The sequence below is a fragment of the Eumetopias jubatus genome, unplaced genomic scaffold, assembly GCF_037043125.1.
Source record: "Eumetopias jubatus isolate StellerSeaLion01/CBP00866 unplaced genomic scaffold, mEumJub1_p1.0 scaffold_16, whole genome shotgun sequence".
NCBI lineage: Eukaryota > Metazoa > Chordata > Mammalia > Carnivora > Otariidae > Eumetopias > Eumetopias jubatus.
Window position 1 is genome coordinate 84900689 of NW_028274822.1, and position 17547 is coordinate 84918235.

A 17547-nucleotide genomic window follows, 5' to 3' on the forward strand; every position below is an offset into this window, starting at 1 on the left:
TCCACATCCTTCCAAACCCTCCGCTGAGATGCTTGTCTGCCTACACCTGCCTCTGAAGTCTGGTCGTTAGCACCCAGGTGTTAAGTATGCAGAGAGCTTAGCTGGGTGCTCAGAGATAGGAAATGCTCAACACCAGGTGCTATGCTATGCTATGGTCTCTTGGTTGACAGAAGTGTCACTGAATTTCACTACAGTCTTGCGGGGCCAGGGCAGGACATTCATTTAAATGATCCCCATAATTGCATGATGCATCTCAACCCCAAATCACCAAAATGTGGGAAAAAGAAGCCCGCTTCAAGAATGGAGGATGTAATTTTATCCTCACAGCAATGCCCTGAGACTCTTCAGATGAAGGAGAATGAGGCACAAAGAGAGGGAGCGACTTGCCCAAGGTCACAGAGCCAGGAAGTGGCGGGCCAAGTTCTCAAGTGCAGAGTTGTCTGAGACCAACAGAGAGTGGGCCCTTCACAGCCTGGCTTGGCCCTGGGCCCTCACCGGGAACTGCCTTGGTGCCCTGAGTGACAGCTTTTCAGTTCCTTGTACCTCCTCTCCCAACCTTGAGCTTTTTTAGACTCCCTTCATCACAGCATGAGAGTGGGCGGGCACACAGCAGGTGCTCAGTGCCCGCTCAGTTTTTCAGGGATATAATATTGGATGATGGAAGAATCCGCAATCTCCTCGCCCACCCCCAGGAGGGAGAATTCCTGTCTGCTGGGCCACTTTTGTGCTTTGTTTGTGTAGAGTCTGGGTTACAGGCAAAGGGGGATCAGAGAGAGAGCATTCTGGGGAATGTGCAGTTGGGGTTGACAAAAGACTTTGAAGCGGCTATGGGTGTATGGAAGGATGCTGAGAGAGTTGGGGTATAGGGGTTTTCATGGGAGAAACAGTAAATGGTTTAGTTGCTTTCAATTATGCGCTGGGGGATTGTTGTGTTTTGCAGCCCCACACCAGGTTGAGATGGGGCCTTGGGGCGCTGGCTTTCTTTGGGTTACAACTAGATATGGTTGCAATGGAAAAACCTGAAGCCACGCCCAGAATACCCGGTGCTCACCTTTCTTCTCCAGCTTCTTCATGTCCCTCAGCTTCTCCACATTCTGGGGGTCATTGAGCCACAGCTGCATGCGTACAAAGGGCTCCCGTCCCTTTAGGCTCAGCTTATGCCAAGGTTTGGGGCGGGACAGCAGGTCAGACACGGAGCCCTGTGTCAGCCCCAGGATGCTCTCCCCGAACAGCCGCTGCCCTAGGGACAGGGGAGGGCAACCTGTTACCCCAGGCTGGGCCGAGTGCGCCCAGGAGAGACAAGAAAAAGAGAACCCGGGACGTCTCCACTAACTCAGAGGGAAGCACCATACACATGTGGGAGGGAACCCACACCCGGGGGGAAACTAGAAGGGACTTTTCTGCAAAATAGGAGGTTGGGGGTAGGGGACCCAACAGCTACCAACAAAAATGCTTTCACAATTTAGATTTCCTTCACTCCTAGGAGATCCCGGAGCAGGTCTGAAAACTTTCTGTGTACAAATTAGTGTTACCTCGTTAGTAAGTAATTTGACATATTGTATCAAAATTTCAATGCGTATATTCTCTGATCCTGCAATTCCCTCCAGTCGTGCTTGCTCAAAACAAAGACGCATGAAATGCATGAAACCACTTCCCTGGTTTCAGAGGCAAAAGGAAATTGGAAACAAACAAAATGCTCATCAAGTGGGTCAAAAATGTGGGGGGTCTGCAACACTTGGCAACAGGGAAGAAGACTGCAGGTGTTCTGATCATTCTAATGTGGAAGGGTGTCTAAAACAGGGTTCACTTTTAAAAAGCCAGTTATAGGGTAGTATGTATGCAAATTCATCTACATAGAAAAAAATAAAAGATCAGGTATACATATATTCTTGAATGTTTTTAGGAAGTATCAAAGATATATAAAAACTGGAGTATGATTGGGGGCTTAGGGGAATTTTACTTTTTAGCTTTTTTTTCTATACTGTTTGATATTTTAAAATAAGGAACATGTCTTATTTTTATAATAGAAATTACAGTGAAGAATTCGGGGTCTGTGTGCATCCCTCTGGGAGAGGGTCATGATCGGCAATGGAGACTCAGAGGCGTTTGTGATCCATAGAGTGAAAGAGAACAGGTTTCTCCTGTGTCCCCTGAGGACAAGGGGCCTGAGCCTATGTCAGGATTGTGCTAGAGTCTCACTGTCGCTGTGGGCTGAGGATTTCAGGTCACATCAGACCTGCACTCACCCCCCGTTTGTCCTACTCTAGGGAACCAGGTCAGAGTCAGATGCTTTCCAGAGGGTCCTGGTTGCCTCTGGGCTGACCGGCCCCTGCAGGCTGGACCCTGGGCCCCAGGATCTCACTGTGGGCACTCTGCTCAAAGCAAGTAAGAGCCAAACAGGCTAGGAGGCAGCATCCCTGATTCCCGCCACCCTGTACCTAGGTTGTTGTCCGTGAGGACCTCTTTGACTCTCTTGGTGATGGAGTATGTGTCCAGCTCGGGGGACATGGCCACAATCTCCTGGATACCCCCTGTGGTCTGGCTGCCCGAGTACATCTTCCCCCCCAGCGAGGAGCTGGAGCGTCCCTCCGGCTGCTGGTTCTCCTTGCTGCCCTCCAGTGCAAGGATCAAGGGCTCCTGGGAGCTCCTCTCCGGCTCTGTGGGGCTAGGTGGTGGGGACGGTGAGGACCTTGGTTCCGTGGGACTGGCTGTGGGCACAGAGAGACAGAGAAGGCAGTCACTGCCATTTGGAACAGACACACATGGTTTGGGTGTTTGTTGGAGCCAAGTGTTGGCAACAGCCCATTTTGCAACCACCATAGTAGTATCTTAGGCAGGGACCATCCTGGATGCAAAAACTAGCAGACGAAAGTTTGATCAAGAGTAGCATATTTACATGGTCTCAAAGTATCTCCCTATAGGATACTTACTAATTACAAAGGGAAAAACAGTAACTCTACAGGATACAGCTACTTGGCAGACATCACCTTAACCAAAGGACCAAAGGTAACATCACCAGTGAAAGGACAAATCAACAATTGGTTCCTCCTGCTGCAATGTACTGAGGACACAGCTTCACTTCACTTCTGTGATATTCCTGCCCAAAGTGCAGGGCCTGAACCTAATCACGAGGAGGCAGCAGACAAAGCTGGATTGAGGCTGTCTATAGAATTACTGGCTTCCGGGCTTCAAAAATGTCAAAACTGGAAAAAAAGAGATGCAGAAGACTGTTCAAATTGGGAGACTAAAGAGACAGGACTACAAAATACAAGTATTCCTGACTCCGATCCTGGACAGGGAGAAACAAAATTTTATAAAGGATGGGGCGGGTGCCTGGCTGGCTCAGTCTGTGGAGTCTCTTGATCTTGGGGTTGTGAGTTCAAGCCCCACACTGGGCATAGAGTTTACTTTAAAAAACTATATAAAGGATATTATTGGGACAACCAAAGAAACCTGAATATAGATAGTGGGCTACATCAATGGTATTGTATCATTGTCAGGTTTCTCATTCTTGGGAAATGCTTGTTGAAGCATTTAGGGGTAAAGGGACATGATATGAACTAATATCTCCAGTGGTCAGGAGAGAAAGGCACAAACATGGCAAAATAAGCAACTGGTGAGTCTGTGTGTCGGGTACAGGGAGTCTGTTGTTCCATTGTTTCAACTCTTCAATTAATTAGAAATTACTTCAAAAATGAAAAGTTCCAAAAAGTAAGTTGGCAACCCTCTATAAACCCAACCACCAGAGATTAACTAAATAAAATATGGGGATTCCCTGAAGCATTGAAAAATAACATAATGAAAAGACGTCCACATAAGATGAGTCAGTTCTGGGGATGTAACATACAGTGTGGTGACTATGGTGAACAATTCGGCATTATATACTTGACACTTGCCTATGAGAGCAGAACTTCACTATTCCCAACAGAACAACAAAATGGTAATTATGTGAGGTGAAGGATGTGTTAGCTAGTCTTATTGTGGTAAACATTTTGCAATATATATGCCTATGAAATCATCACGCTGTATACTTTAAACTTACACAATGTTACTATGTCAAATGTATCTCAATAAAGCTAAAAAAAACACAGATGTCCACGGTACAGTGACATCTTTAAAAAGTGAGTTTATAAGCCACGGTTTTCATTTGTCAAAGGCCATTTGGAAGACAAGTTGGGTGGGACAACCTTGCCAGACCCCCGGTCCCTGAATCTGTTAAATGGCTCCGCAGAGCACGTGGCACCATGCCTACAGCAGCCCCCCTCCCTGCGGTGCCGTCAAGAGGACTCCATGAGAGGATGCAGGTCACCTCCTGAGGAGTCAGTCTCCCACTGGGCTTTCGGGCATGAGCTGAGCCTCCTGACTATCCCAGGCCGAGGGGAGGTGCCTGAGGAGATGCCCCTAAAGGGGTGGGGACCATGGTGGAGGGTTGAGGAATCCCAGTGCTGGTGCACCTGGTACCTTCCAGCAAATTAGAAACAGTTTCCTCTACTTCAAGACATTTGGCTGCTGCCTGCCCTAAATCCGTGAAGCATAAAAATGTATGATGGCTAGGAAGTGAAAAGAGCCCCACAACCATCCTGCAGTGGTTTGATTCCAGAAAGAATATCCTGAGCCCCTGCTCTAGATGGATTTTTCCTTCCCTGTGGAAAGCAAGTGGATTACTATGTTCCAGAACCTTAAATGGCTCCCCATTGACCCTTGCACGTGAAATGTGTTCTCCTTGTCCTAGTGTTTTAAGGCTCTGGACTCTCTTGTAGGAACCCCACCCCACAGACCTGGAGCTACTCTCCACAGCCCAATCATCCCCTCCCACCCAACCTCCTAGGCTCTTCTAAGCCCCTATGCTTTTGCCATCCTGAAGGCCTTCTCCCTAACCTTGAACTCCTATGCATCCTTCGAGACCCAGTCCCAAACGTCCCTTCCCTGAGGTGCACACCTTTAAGGTATAATAGCACTTTGACTACATTGTTACACTTCACTATAATTTCCTTCTTGTGCCAGATCTCACCCTTACCAGATGACAATGATGACAACGATGATGATGATGATAATTAATAAAACTTCCTTTTACCGGGTACTTATTACATGTCCAGAATAATGTTATGTGATCTCAATGACCTTTGTAACATCTCTAGGAGGTAGCTACCATGTCATCCCATTTTATAGAGGAGGAAACTGAGGCTCAGAGCTATTGGGCAATGTGTCCAAGGTCACACGGGGACTAGTAGCGGCAAGCTGAGGTCTGCTTATATCCGACACTGTCCTCTTCTCCACTAGAAGCCCCTGGCAGGCCGGGAACACACGTTAGTCGTGGGTGAGTTCTAGAGCCTGGGGAGGAAGGAGGAAGGAGGTGCTGGGCAGAAGTCTGTTGAGTGAATAAATTTTGGCCAGGACCTCTGTGTTCCCTTGCAAGGTGCAAAGTGAAGCCTCAAAGTTCTGAGCAGTGACATTGCAGCCCCGTGGAGCTGGCAGCCCACATCTGGCATCATAAAGACACATTGTTCCCCCCGCCCCCAAATCGGGCTCATTCGGGTGGCATCCGTGTGATGCTGGAGCTGACACGTCCCTTGTCGCTGTCACCAGCAGAGACACAGAGCTGGTGGGGAAGGGCCAGCCTGGGAAAGCAAGAGGCTGTATTGAGAGTCCATCCATCACTGGCATGGGAGAGGAGCTGGGCTCAGCTGGAGGAGAATCGAGAGTCTTCAAAGGCATCTGCCTCTTGGAACACTGCATCCCCTCCTAAAGGGCCAGATTTCCAACTAGAGAGGGAGCGGGATGAGGAGACGGAGGGAGACCCAGATGATGAGCCTGAAATCAGCCAGCCTCCAGGCAGAATGCCGGCCTTCTTTTTTTTTTTTTTTTTAAAGATTTTTATTTATTTATTTGACAGAGAGAGACACAGCGAGAGAGGGAACACAAGCAGGGCGAGTGGGAGAGGGAGAAGCAGGCTTCCCGCCAAGCAGGGAGCCCGATGCGGGGCTCGATCCCAGGACCCTGGGACCATGACCTGAGCCGAAGGCAGACGCTTCACGACTGAGCCACCCAGGCGCCCCAGTGCCGGCCTTTTCTGACTACTCAGACTTCGAGTACCACTTCCAACAAAATTATCGAAAGATTCAGAAATCAACTCTATCAGGAGGAACCCACTAATTATAAAGGGCTGGGAGGTTGAACACAAACAGGTTGGCTGGGGCTTGAGCAAGGGCCTTGGAGACGGATGTTGGCAGGGCAGAGTGGGGACAGCAGGGTGACCACCTGGTCTGTTTGCCCAGGACTTTGCTGGTTGTAGGACAGCAAGTCCTGTGTCCTGGGCAAACAGGACAGTTGGTCGTGATGGAGAGAGACAGTGAGGGAGAGATGGAAGGAGAGAGATGAAGCGACAGGGGGACACAGGGTCGGGACAGGCACAGAGTGGGAGAGAGGAACAGGGAAAGAAGGAGATGGGGGGAGAGACTGGGACAAAGAGTGGAAAAAGGCAGCAAGAAAGACAAGGGAGGGGGGAGAAAGGACAACGACGGTGGGAGAGACTCAGTGCGGGAGTCAGAGACCACGTGGGGGGAGCTGGAGAATTCTGAGCAGAAAGCCTCAGACACAAGTGGCTGCAGGACCCACGCAGACCACTGTGCGCAGGGCCGAAGAGCCTGTTACTTGACCAAGGCTCTGCTGGTGGGCAGCTGGGGCGGGGGGTGGGGCAGGGGGGCATGCTTCAGAAGGCTCCCCTGTCATCCGGCTCACCCCCAACTCCCCGGGCCATGGACAAAATGGGGGCTGGAACAGGTCCATACTCAACCCCCTGGCCAGACTATGTGGGACCTTGTGGGCAATGGAGCCCTCTCCTGCCTCTAGGTTGTGGACAGGTGGTGGCTCTGGGGGTCTTAGTTGGATCAGCCACCCCCCCCACCCCAAGCCAGCAGCCACTGCCCACATCTCTGCCTCCATGAATGTGGGCCCTGGCTTCCTGGTCTGCGGGTGTTGGCGGCAGGGGCAGGGACAAGGCGTCCACTGGACCTCACTCCCTTCCTAATCTGGGAAGGATCCTCCCTCCTAGCTTTTGCTTGTGCTGTTCTTCCACCAGGAACGCCATTCTTGACTGTCTTAGCATAACCCTATCCTTACACTACAAAGACATTTTTAAAAGCCAAAACAATTCGACCTTGGGGAAATGCAAATCAGAACTACAATGAGATGCCAACTCACACCCACGGGGATGGCTTCAAACACAGAGAATAGCAGGTGTTGGTGAGAATGTAAAGAAATAGGACCCCCTCCCCTGACATTGCTGCCCAGGCTGTAAAAGGGTGCAATCACTATGGAAAACAGTTTGGAAGCTCCTCAGTAAGTTATAGAATTATCATCCGACCCAGCAATTCCACTCTGAGGTATATAATCCGAAGGCATCAAAAACAGGTGTTCAAAAACATGTGCGTGAATGTTCACAGCAGCATCATTCACAATCGCCAGAAGGCGGTCTATCTGCACATGGAAATATTATTTGGCCATAGACAGGAATGAAGTACTGAGACAGACTACAACATGGATGAGCCTTGAAAACATGATGCTCAGTGAAAGAAGCCAGACACAAAAGGCCACATAATGTATGAATGTCCAGAAGAGGCAAATCCACACAGGCAGGAAGCAGATTGGTGGTGGCAGGGCCTGGGGGAGGGGTGAGTGGGCATGACTGATTAATGCTCACAGGGTTCCTTTTGGGGTGATAAGAATGTCCTGGGGTGAGAGAGAGCAGGGGGGGGCGGGGGGGTTGCACAAAGTTTTGGATGTACTAAATGCTACTGAATCGTACACTTTAAAAATGGTTCAAATGGTAAATGATGTGAGTTTTACAACAATAAACAGATTAATTACAATACAACACAACACAAGAATGGGAACTCTTTCACAGCTATGGGCTCTGGGGTAAGCACTCCTAGGGACCCTAATGGCTAAAAGCCCTGCATTCTAATCCTGGTTCTGCTACTAACTGGCTGATGACCTTGGGCACATCACTGTGCTACTCAGACCCTCCATTTCTTCTTCTGTAAGATGGGAATGACAAATAGTCCCTCTGGTCAAGACTGATGTGAGGATTAAGGAGGAAGATACTGCAAATGCTCAGCCTTGTGTGTGACAAATGGCAACTGTCATTAGAAAGGCTGCATTAGTCCTTACACCTGCCTGATGGAGCAGGGTTTTTCAATTAAAATTTTTGATTATAAAATATTTCAAAGTATAGAAATATACTGAAAAGAAAACGTAAATCTTCCTTCCCTTCCCTGGGTCCATGCCCTTAATAGATGTTAATGCTCCCTTATTTGCTTCAAATCTCCCTGTTTGTTTTAAAGACAAAAAGCAACAGAGCCAGCCAGAGCCCTCCCCTCCCCCATGGAACCCCTCTTCCCGGGCTGGTGAGTGGTGGCTCTTTTTGACTTTTTTTTTTTTTAAGTAAGCTCTATGCCCCACATGGGGCTTGAACTCACAACCCTGAGATCAAGAGTCACATGCTCTACCGATTGAGCCAGCCAGGCGCCCCTCTTTTTGACATTTTAATGCACAGGCTTGTAGCCAATGCTGCAACAATGTGCTGTCTTGTCTTGTGGCCATGAACTTCTAAAATAAACACCATCACCTGGGATGCTTTTGTTGCCTGACATTATGTTTCTGGTAGTATTCTTGTTGATACCTGCACCTTACCCGGACTCCGACTGACCTGCCCACTGGTCGTTGTGGGGGAGGGAGCGTGGGCTTCCTAGAGTCCCTCCCCGGATTCTGTCCTTCCATCTCTGCTCTGTGACTTTGGGTAACTCTCTGAGCCCGAGTTTCCTCACCCAGGCAACGTTCAGACCCCACCCTGCCTGTGCATCACTGATGGATGGATAACAGCCCAAATCTCTGTGCTAAGGCTTCTGAGGCTGCGTGTTGCATCACTGGGAAAGAGAGATTCAGTCAGCGATTCTGGTCAGGGGATGGGGGGTTGCGGCTTCGGCTCCGCAAGCAAAGTATTTTCTCCACTTGCTCTAGGAATCCTGGCGCCACCTAGAGTCTAAAACCACCAACAGAGGGCATTCTGGTTGAAGGATGAAAGGTGGAGCAGGGAAATGGCAGCTGGGAATGGCAGTTCTGGGGGGCTGGCAGCATCCTACGAGAGGGCCCCGACCACACTCACCCTGGGAGGCGCTGGGCTGCTGGCTGATGGCCTGGCCGAGCTGGTCCGAGAGCCACAGCTGCATGCGGATGAAGGGCTCTCGCCCCTTCTGCGTCAGCTTGCTCCAGGGCTTTGGCCGGGACAGCATGTCGCTCACACTGCCCTGGGACAGGCCCAGCACCTGGGGATGGGCGGAGCAGGAAGGGTAGGGAGGTAGGCTCCTGGGCCATTCCCTGGCCTCCTCTCCCTCCCTCTCCGTGAGATCCATAGGGACCACTGTTCACTCGGATTCTCTGGGAGACCAGGGCTGCCTTGATTTGTTCATTTCCCAGGTGCCTGCTGTGTGCCTGGGCCATGCCCCCCATCAGCAGTGCCCTTCCAGATTTCCCTACGTGTAAGAATCCTTCCTGACTTTAAGAGCCCTCAAATGCCCCCTCCTCCAGGAAGTCTTCCAGTGTCTTCCACTTAAGTCACTCCTATCTCTCAGCTCACCTGACCCTTTGCCTGTTCCTCTGCTATGGGCAGAGGTGCTGTTAAAAACTACTTAACCACTGGTACTGCAGGGCACCCCTGGCTGGGCTGAGCCTTAACCCTTTAGTGGGTGGACCATCGAGAGGGATGGAGGGTTCTGGAGGAGAGGAGGTAAGTAGCTATTCCTAAGCAGACAGAAGCATTTCACTGCTCAAACAACCATAGGACTGAATGTCAGCCCTGCCTATGGTGCCCTTCCCCCAGGACCCAGGGACAGGTGGATGCAGGAAAAAGGGTTTGGGGTCATGCAGACCTGGGTTTGAATCCTGCTTTTGCCTTGTTCCTGTTCATACACATAACCTCTCTTTCCAGACCATAAACGCTGGGGGCTGGGTCCTCAGGTGGTCCTCCCTCCCCAGGTCCCATGGGCCCCACGGCCCCCTGAGCTTCTTGGGGGTGGGCCCCACTATCTTCACCTTCTCCCCAAAGATCCTCTGGCAGATTCCATTCTTGGCTAGCTTCTCCTTGACCTGGCGTGTCAGCTCCAGGGTGTCCACCTCCCGGTACATGTAAAGCTCGTACTGCTCGGGGGTCAGGGGCGGCACGGTGGGCTTCAGTGTGCGGGGCACATACGCAGGGTAGTAGGCCAGCCGCCCACCGCTGCCGGCCTCCGGGACGCCCCCTTCAGACTTCAGCTCGCCCAGCCTGGGGGCCTCGTCCTCGGCCCCTGCCGCCTCGTCCTCAGGGGCTGAGGGGGCCTCATCCCCGCGGGGCCAGGCCCTCCCGTTGGGCTGTCCAGAGTAGCTGGAGGAGGAGGAGGAGAGGGAGGGCGAGACAGAGGCATAGGGGCGGCTGAGCAGGCCGCGGTCCGAGGCCCAGTGGTGGTCAAAGTAGCCGGCGTCTCCGATCTCCGACTTGACCTTCCGGATGATGCTCTGCACGAAGGCTGCGGGGGACAGGACCGTGAGGGACGTCTGTGTGGCGCTGCTGCTGGTCCCCCCGCCACTGCCGCCACTGCTGTCCTCCTGCTTGACGTAGGTCGGGGCCCCGGTCTGGCTCACGGCAGCCAGCGACGGCCGCTCTGGGGGCGAGGGAGGCACTGAGCGGCCCCGGGGGCCTGCCTCCATCTCCAGCAGCGCCTGCTGTTGCGCCTGCATCTCGCGGCGTGCTTGCTCCAGAATGTTCTTGATGGCATCTTCTGAGGTGCTGGCAGGGGCTGTGCCATTGGTGATGCTGAGTGGGGCTGTCGCGTTCTTGGACTCACCTATCGGGAGGATGAAAGGGTGGCCAGAGGCCCAGGGTCAGGGCATGGTTTGAAGGGCAAAGATGTTCCCAGCATCAGTATAAGCATGCTTTGGAGATACTGTGAAGATACTGCAATAAAGCCAGCCAGGTAAATGAATTTAGTATCTCCGCCAAAGGCAACCACATGGAATATCGTCATGTATTGCTTCTGGTCTGCTTTCTAACCGCATGCATGGGGTGATCATCCTTGATGTGGGAGGGTAACCTGGTTCATCCCCCCTTAGTATCAACATGAGTATTTTTTCCTCATGATTAAAAGTTCTATCTTTGGTGACTACCTATGCCACTTGAAGGGATATTCTCTGCTTTATTTACCTGATTCCCCCACTGCTGGACACTTAGGTTGTTTCTAGTTTGTCACTGTTGTGAACAACGATAAAGGATATAAACCTTTGTCCCCATCCTGGATATTTCCTTCAATTCTGAGACTAGAACTCTCGAGTTAGCAGTCAGCCATATTCATTTCCTCCCTGGGGGACTGCTAGTTGCTTTCTGCGTGGCATTCACTCTTATCAGTGGCATGGGGTTAAGAACCCAGGCGTTTTTTTCTCTTGCTACCTCTTCACAGACCCTGAATGGAAAGCTCCCTGGCTGGTCCACTCTGCTATGACGTTGCCTTTTGTCTTATTATTACTATGTTTTTAGAGACAGAGAGTGTGCATGGGGGGGGAGGGGCAGAGGGAGAGAGAATCTTAAGCAGGCTCCACGCCCAGCATGGAGTCTGACTCGGGGCTCAATCTCACTACCCTGAGATCATGACCTGAGCCTGAAATTAAGAGTTGGACGCTTTATTAACTGAGCCACCCAGGTGCCCCTGATGTTGTCTTTTTAATTTCTCTGCTATCTTGTTTCTGACATGCCCCCCCGGGGCTGTGGGAGTGCACTGTATAGGGAGTCAGGAGACCTGGGTTCTCCCTCAGTCTCTGTGTAACTGTGAGCGTGTCTCCCCCTCTCTGTTCTCAGCTGTCCCGTTTATTTAGTGGGAGAGTTTGATTAATCTGTTTCTCAGGGTTCTTTACACTCCAATATTGTGTCTCGTCCACAGCTGTACCTCGTGTCCAGCATGCAGTAGACACTTAACCAATGTTTACTGAACGATTGCCTCTCTTGCCACAGGAGCTCAAGAAGAAAGAAATTATACTGTACACAGTAGGGCCTCAGTGGATTATCTGGGTGGGGCAGTGTAGGCTCCTAGCAGGGTGAGCCTCCTCTGCCCCTCACCAGGGACCAGGCAGGAGGGAGGGCCCTTGGGAAACACTTGGCTCCCCGCCACAAAAGCAGATGCTGGGGAATCAGGACACTTTTGCTCTGAGTTGCCACCAGGGGGCAGCAGACACCACAAAGTGGGAATGTGGAGGCCAGCATCAGCTTCAACGTGAGCAACAGTCTACATGGTGTGGCGATGCACCGTGCTGGGTGCAGGGATGCAACTCCATCCCTGGCTGCAAAAAGTCCTCAGACTGGTAGGAGGGACAGACATAGCAGAGGTATTTGTAACATGAACAAATGTAACAGAGACAAAAACAATGATGTTAACTCTAATGACAGCTAAATTTTCAGGTGCATCTTCTACATGCCAGGCCCCCAGGCTGAGTGCTCGTCAGGACTGATTTCATTTGATCTTCATACAACCTTAAGAAAGAAGTACTAATATTGTGCCTATTTTAAATATGAGAAAATGGAGGCACAGAGAGGCTAAGAAGCTTGCCCAAGGTCACACAGCTAATAAACAGCAGAGACAAAATTTGCAGCCAGGCCACTCTGGCTCCATTGCATCAAGCAATGTAGGTGATTATGGAGAATCCAAGGAGGGTGGGTATCCAATCCATCTGGATGGGGGTGGGGGGTTTTCTAGACGAGGTGACTTCTGAGTTGAATTGTTGAGAATGAGCAGGAGTTGGCCAGGGGTGAGGATGGCATTAGGGACACACGGAACAGCATGAGAATGGACATGGCTATAAGCAGTTCATTCGAGAGGTATAGGGAGTCGGGAGAAGTCAAGACCATAGGGCCTGGGGCCTTGTTGAGGAGTTGGCATTTTTATCTTGAGGGCAATGGGGAGCTGTGGAAGGATTCTGAGTAGTGACATGCCCATGTGTATGCTCTAGAAAGATCCCTCTGGCCTCTGGGTGGAGAATGGGCTGCAGTGGGACCTAGAATATCATTGGTAATACCAGTGAAGAGGCTAATGCAATGGTCCCAGCAAGTGATGATGGTGGCAGTCAAGGATGGCCTCTCACCCCACCTGGCACCATCTGTGACAGGTTCCCAGCCTTGAGCTGGTGGGTTTGGGGAGTGAGTGAGGGGTAGGGGAAGACAGTGAGTTCCATCTCAGACATGCTGAGTCTGAGATGCCAGTGGGGCCTTTGGTGGACATGTCCAGCCAGCAGTTGGCTTAGGGCTCTGGAACTCGAGAGAGAGGTGTGGCCTGGAGAGGGGGTAGTTTGGGTGTTGTTGGAACTTTCAGGAATGGACTAACTCATCTAGGAAGGATAGGAAAGTCAGAGGGCCTGGGGGTGGCCCCTGGGGGAACCCTGTGTTTCAGGGGCTGATGGAGAAAGTACACTCTGGTTGGCTAAATAACGGTCTCCCAATGGTATCCACTTCCCTGGGCCCAGACTATGTTACTTCACATGGCAAAGGGGATTCTGCAGATGTGATCAAGTTAAGGATTTTGAGATGGAAGATGATCCTGGGTCACGTGGGTGGGCCCCGCATCATCACAAGGGTGCTTATGAGAGGGAAACAGGAGAATCAGAGGCAGAGAGGAAGCTGCTATGATGCTGGCCATGAGGCTGCAGGAGGAGCCATGAAGCAAGGAATGTGGGAGCCACTAGAAGCTGGAAAAGGTAAGGAAATGGATTCTCCTCTGGAGTCTCCAGAAGGAATGCAGCCCTGCTGACACCTTGCCTCTATCCCAGGGAGCTGACTGTGGACCTGTGACTTCTGGAGCTGTAAGACCATCAGTTTGTGTTGTTTTTAGCCATTGAGTTTGGGGCTGAACAGCAGCACTATGAGGCTAACGCAGGGACCCCTGGAAAGTGCAGAAGGTATAGACGGGGAGGCAGGAGGAAGCCAGAACAGGGTCTCCTTGGGAACTAGGAGGTGGAGGTGCAGGAAGGAGGGGAGGTCTCGGCCTCTGTGCTTGGCAGAGTTTCTGTGCGATTACGGAGCACTGTGTCTCCTCAAAGTTGAAGACACCCGGACAATCCAGACCAGGGCGGCGGCAGTGGCTGGGCTGTCCCATATGGCGGCCACTCGTCACTGTGCAAAAAACTGAAGCTGTAATTTTATTTAACTTGAAGTAAATTGAGTGGATATAGTCACGCATGGCTAGTGGCTCCCATTCTAACAGGGACCTGGCTTTCCAGGCCTCACTTGGCTGCAGGTTGGTTGGCAAAGAGGTTCTGACCTGCTCGGAATCCCGCTGTGGTAGACGAAGGCAGATGAGGGCACACCTCCTGCTCAGGGCAGGTCCTGGAGGCCTCAGGCCTCCCCTACGGCAGTGGCACTCACCCCCCTTCTGGGACTCGATCTCCTTCTTGGCCTGTTCCAGGATGCTCTTGATGGCGTCGTCCGAGCCTGTCTCTGGTGTGCGGATCCTTGGGGTGATACTGCCTGGGGGAGGCAAGGGGGCATCTGTCGTGGGGACCTGCATGCTGGGGGTCAGTCCCTGGAGCTGGGCAGGGTGAAGGGTGGGTCCCCTCCTCCCTCAGGGGCTCCAGGGCCAGGGCTGGGAGAGGGAGGGCCAGACCTTGAGTGTGTGTGGCAAGACCACCACTTAGCCAGTCTGTGTGATAAACTGGATCTACAAATGATTCTGGCTTGAATTAATAATAATAATAATAATAATAATAATACAATGATAACAACAATGGCCACCACCACAGCTAATAGTTCTCAAGCAATTACTATGTTCCAGGGGCCCTGCTGACAGATTTATACTCATTTAACCCTCAGAGGAGGCTGACAGATGGGGATGGATAGGGAAACCGAGGCACAGAAACTAAAGTCAGTTGCCCCAGGTCACCCAGTACGTGAGTGGCAGAGCTGGAACTCAAGCTCAGGTGTGTCTGTAAGGTCAAAGCTTGGGCCATTCACATGGGCTACCCTAAAAGTCAAGTCTGGCAAGTTGGCAGGAACGCAGGCCATTTCATGGATGGGCAAACTGAGGCTTGGAGGTCCTCAGGAAGTACCTACTTGCCAGGGCAGCCCCTGGGCTCAGCCTTCTCCCACAGTGATCAGCCTGAGCTGTCCCATTAGGGCCAGGTGGGGAGCAAGGGGTAGCCACAGGCCCCAGGAAGAAGGGAATGAGGATATATTTCCTTGTTTTACAGAAGGGGAACCTGAGGCACAAAGAGGCAAAGTCATTTGCCCCAGGTGACACAGCTGGGAGGTGGCAGAGTTTGGCTCTGCACCCAGAGCCTGTGCCCTCAGCCCCTGCGCCTTGGGATGGGCCCTCACCTCGCTGCCGCACCTGGATGGTCCTCAGAGCCAACACGTTCTGCTCATCCGACAGGAACTGTTTCATCTTGATGAAGGGCTCCTTGCCCTTCACCGTGAGCTTGCGCCAGGGCTTGGGCCGGGCCAGGATCTCGCTGACCGAGCCCTGTGACAGCCCCAGCACATAGTGGCCAAACACCCGCTGCCCGATGTTGTGTTTGAGCAGCTGCTCCTTCACCTGGAATGCAATCTCTGCCGTGTCCAGGTGCTCCTCCTCGGTTCCGGTTCCGGCCCCTGCCCCAGCTGCGCTGCCCCCACCCCCGTCCACAGGCTCAGGGGCCCCAGGCGGCTCAGGGCCAGGAGCGGGGGTAGCAGGGGCCGTGGGGGGCTTGGCACCGTAGAAGGCCGGGGGGAACACCAGCAGGCCGCCTGCCTCCCCCTTGAAGGTGGCTGGGGGCATCATGTGCTTGGACAGCAGTGCGTCCCCTGCCAGTCTGTCCCCAGAAGCCAAGCTGGGGAAGGGGGACAGTGAGAAAGTCCTTGGGCCATCGGGGCCCAGGCCAGGACCCAGCAGGGGCTGCCCAGGGCTGGGGGACAGGGGATCTTCAGGCCCTGGTGGTGGGGGGGGCTGCAGGGGGGATGGGTAGGAGTGCTCCGTGCCCAGAGAGTCTTTGATGGAATCGTCCTCCGAAGGGTCCTCCTCTATAATGTCAGAGAGACAGATGCAGGAAGAGAGGAGAGACAGAAGCAGACAGTGATGGGGAGAGAGAGAGACAGGGGCAGAAGTATCGAGAGTGACAGAGAGAGTGAGAGAGACACCAGCGAAACAGAGACAGGGAAACAGAGAGGCAGAGAGAAACGAGAAACCAGAGGGGACACGGATGGAGGCAGAGACAGAATGAAAGGCAGAAAGAGACAGAGGGACAAAGAGACAGAAAGTGGGAGGCAGAGAGACACATACATGAGAGAGCAATTCAGGGAGAAAAGGTCGGGGGAGAGGGCAGGCGGGGAGGGGGAGAGAAGTGCTATGGGCGTCCAGCAGTGCTAAGAGCTCCCCTTCTGATCCTCAAATCCCCATCTGTGCAGGCCTGACCCACACGCCAGTGCTGGGGAGCCCTCCCTCCGACATTAGACCATGCACTGAGCACCCATTACGTGCCAGCACCTGGCCCCAGGATGGGGCATCCGGACCAGTGCCCACCGCGGCAGGGTGCCCACTCCTGGCCCCTGCCCACCTTGCAGCCCTCCTCTTCCTATGCGTCCTACGTGTTTGCATTCCCCACGTGAACAGCACCCATGGAATGGATCCGTTGTTGTCCCCACTTTACAGATGAGGAAACAGAGGCAGCACAGAGTCTTGGCCGGGGCCACACAGCTATAAGGTTATGGAGCCACTGTGTGGGGAGAAGGGCTGAGCAGCTGAGAAGGTGATTTGGGGAGAGAGCAACGTCTGTGGGTCATTACCAGCAGTCCTGCTGCGGGGGTACAATGTGAACGCCCTCCGTGTGCCCTGTGACCTCTTCCCGCTGCTCATCAGGGCTCGCTCGGGGTTGAGTGGAGCCTTTGGGGGGCAGCCTTGGGAGGGCCCGAGTGAGCTGCGTGGGGTAGGTGTGTGTGGACACTGTGGGGGGCACTGCCAGCTGGCTTCGCCACGGACAGCCCCCAGCTAGCGCCACCACACAGCAGCTGCTCATTCAATGTGCACCCCTTTTCTCCATCCGTCTCCTGCCCACATGGGAGGCGGTGGTGTGGGGGCGCGGAGAAGGCCAGAGGCCCACGGGCAGCCCCTATCACAGCCCCTTGGCCCCAAGAGCATTCCGTCTCCCCTACCAGGGCTGGCCAGAAGACTGGGCTTTTCCAGAAGGAATTTCTGCGTGGGGAAGAAGGCCTCCTTTGCCATAAGCAATGAGTCTTCGGGCTTGGCCATGCCCTGGGGAGACAAGAAGCCAGGCTGAGAGGGCACAGTTGGCAGAAGGCTCTCAAGGGCAGCCTGCACGGTGGGGACAGCGGTGGGAACACTCACCTGGGGGAGGTTGCAGGTGCTGGAGGCCAGCTTCATGGCTTTCAGGATGCTGCCAGAGAAAGTGGAGAAAGTCCGAGGCCAGCCAAGCTCCCGGGGCTTGGGGAGAGGTCTTGAGAGGTACTTCCTCTAGCTCATCTTCCCTGATTGAGAACTGCCCCACCCC

At 52.9% G+C, this 17547-nt stretch overlaps 1 protein-coding gene across 3 annotated transcripts in view; it reads right to left on the bottom strand.

Moving 5' to 3' along the window:
- CUX2 (cut like homeobox 2) overlaps window positions 1-17547 on the bottom strand; it is a 257950-nt gene that overhangs the window by 5386 nt on the left and 235017 nt on the right. For 2 of the 3 annotated variants that reach the window (XM_088019341.1, XM_088019340.1), the window contains exons 13-20: window positions 17385-17433; window positions 17192-17312; window positions 15383-16063; window positions 14435-14536; window positions 10090-10877; window positions 9164-9323; window positions 2439-2708; window positions 1052-1240 (exon numbers count right to left, since the gene is read on the bottom strand). In XM_088019341.1, coding sequence (XP_087875467.1) covers window positions 1052-1240; window positions 2439-2708; window positions 9164-9323; window positions 10090-10877; window positions 14435-14536; window positions 15383-16063; window positions 17192-17312; window positions 17385-17433 — 2360 coding nt within the window. The remainder of the gene's footprint in view (window positions 1-1051; window positions 1241-2438; window positions 2709-9163; window positions 9324-10089; window positions 10878-14434; window positions 14537-15382; window positions 16064-17191; window positions 17313-17384; window positions 17434-17547) is intronic. The other variant, XM_028116664.1, reaches the window with a different exon arrangement.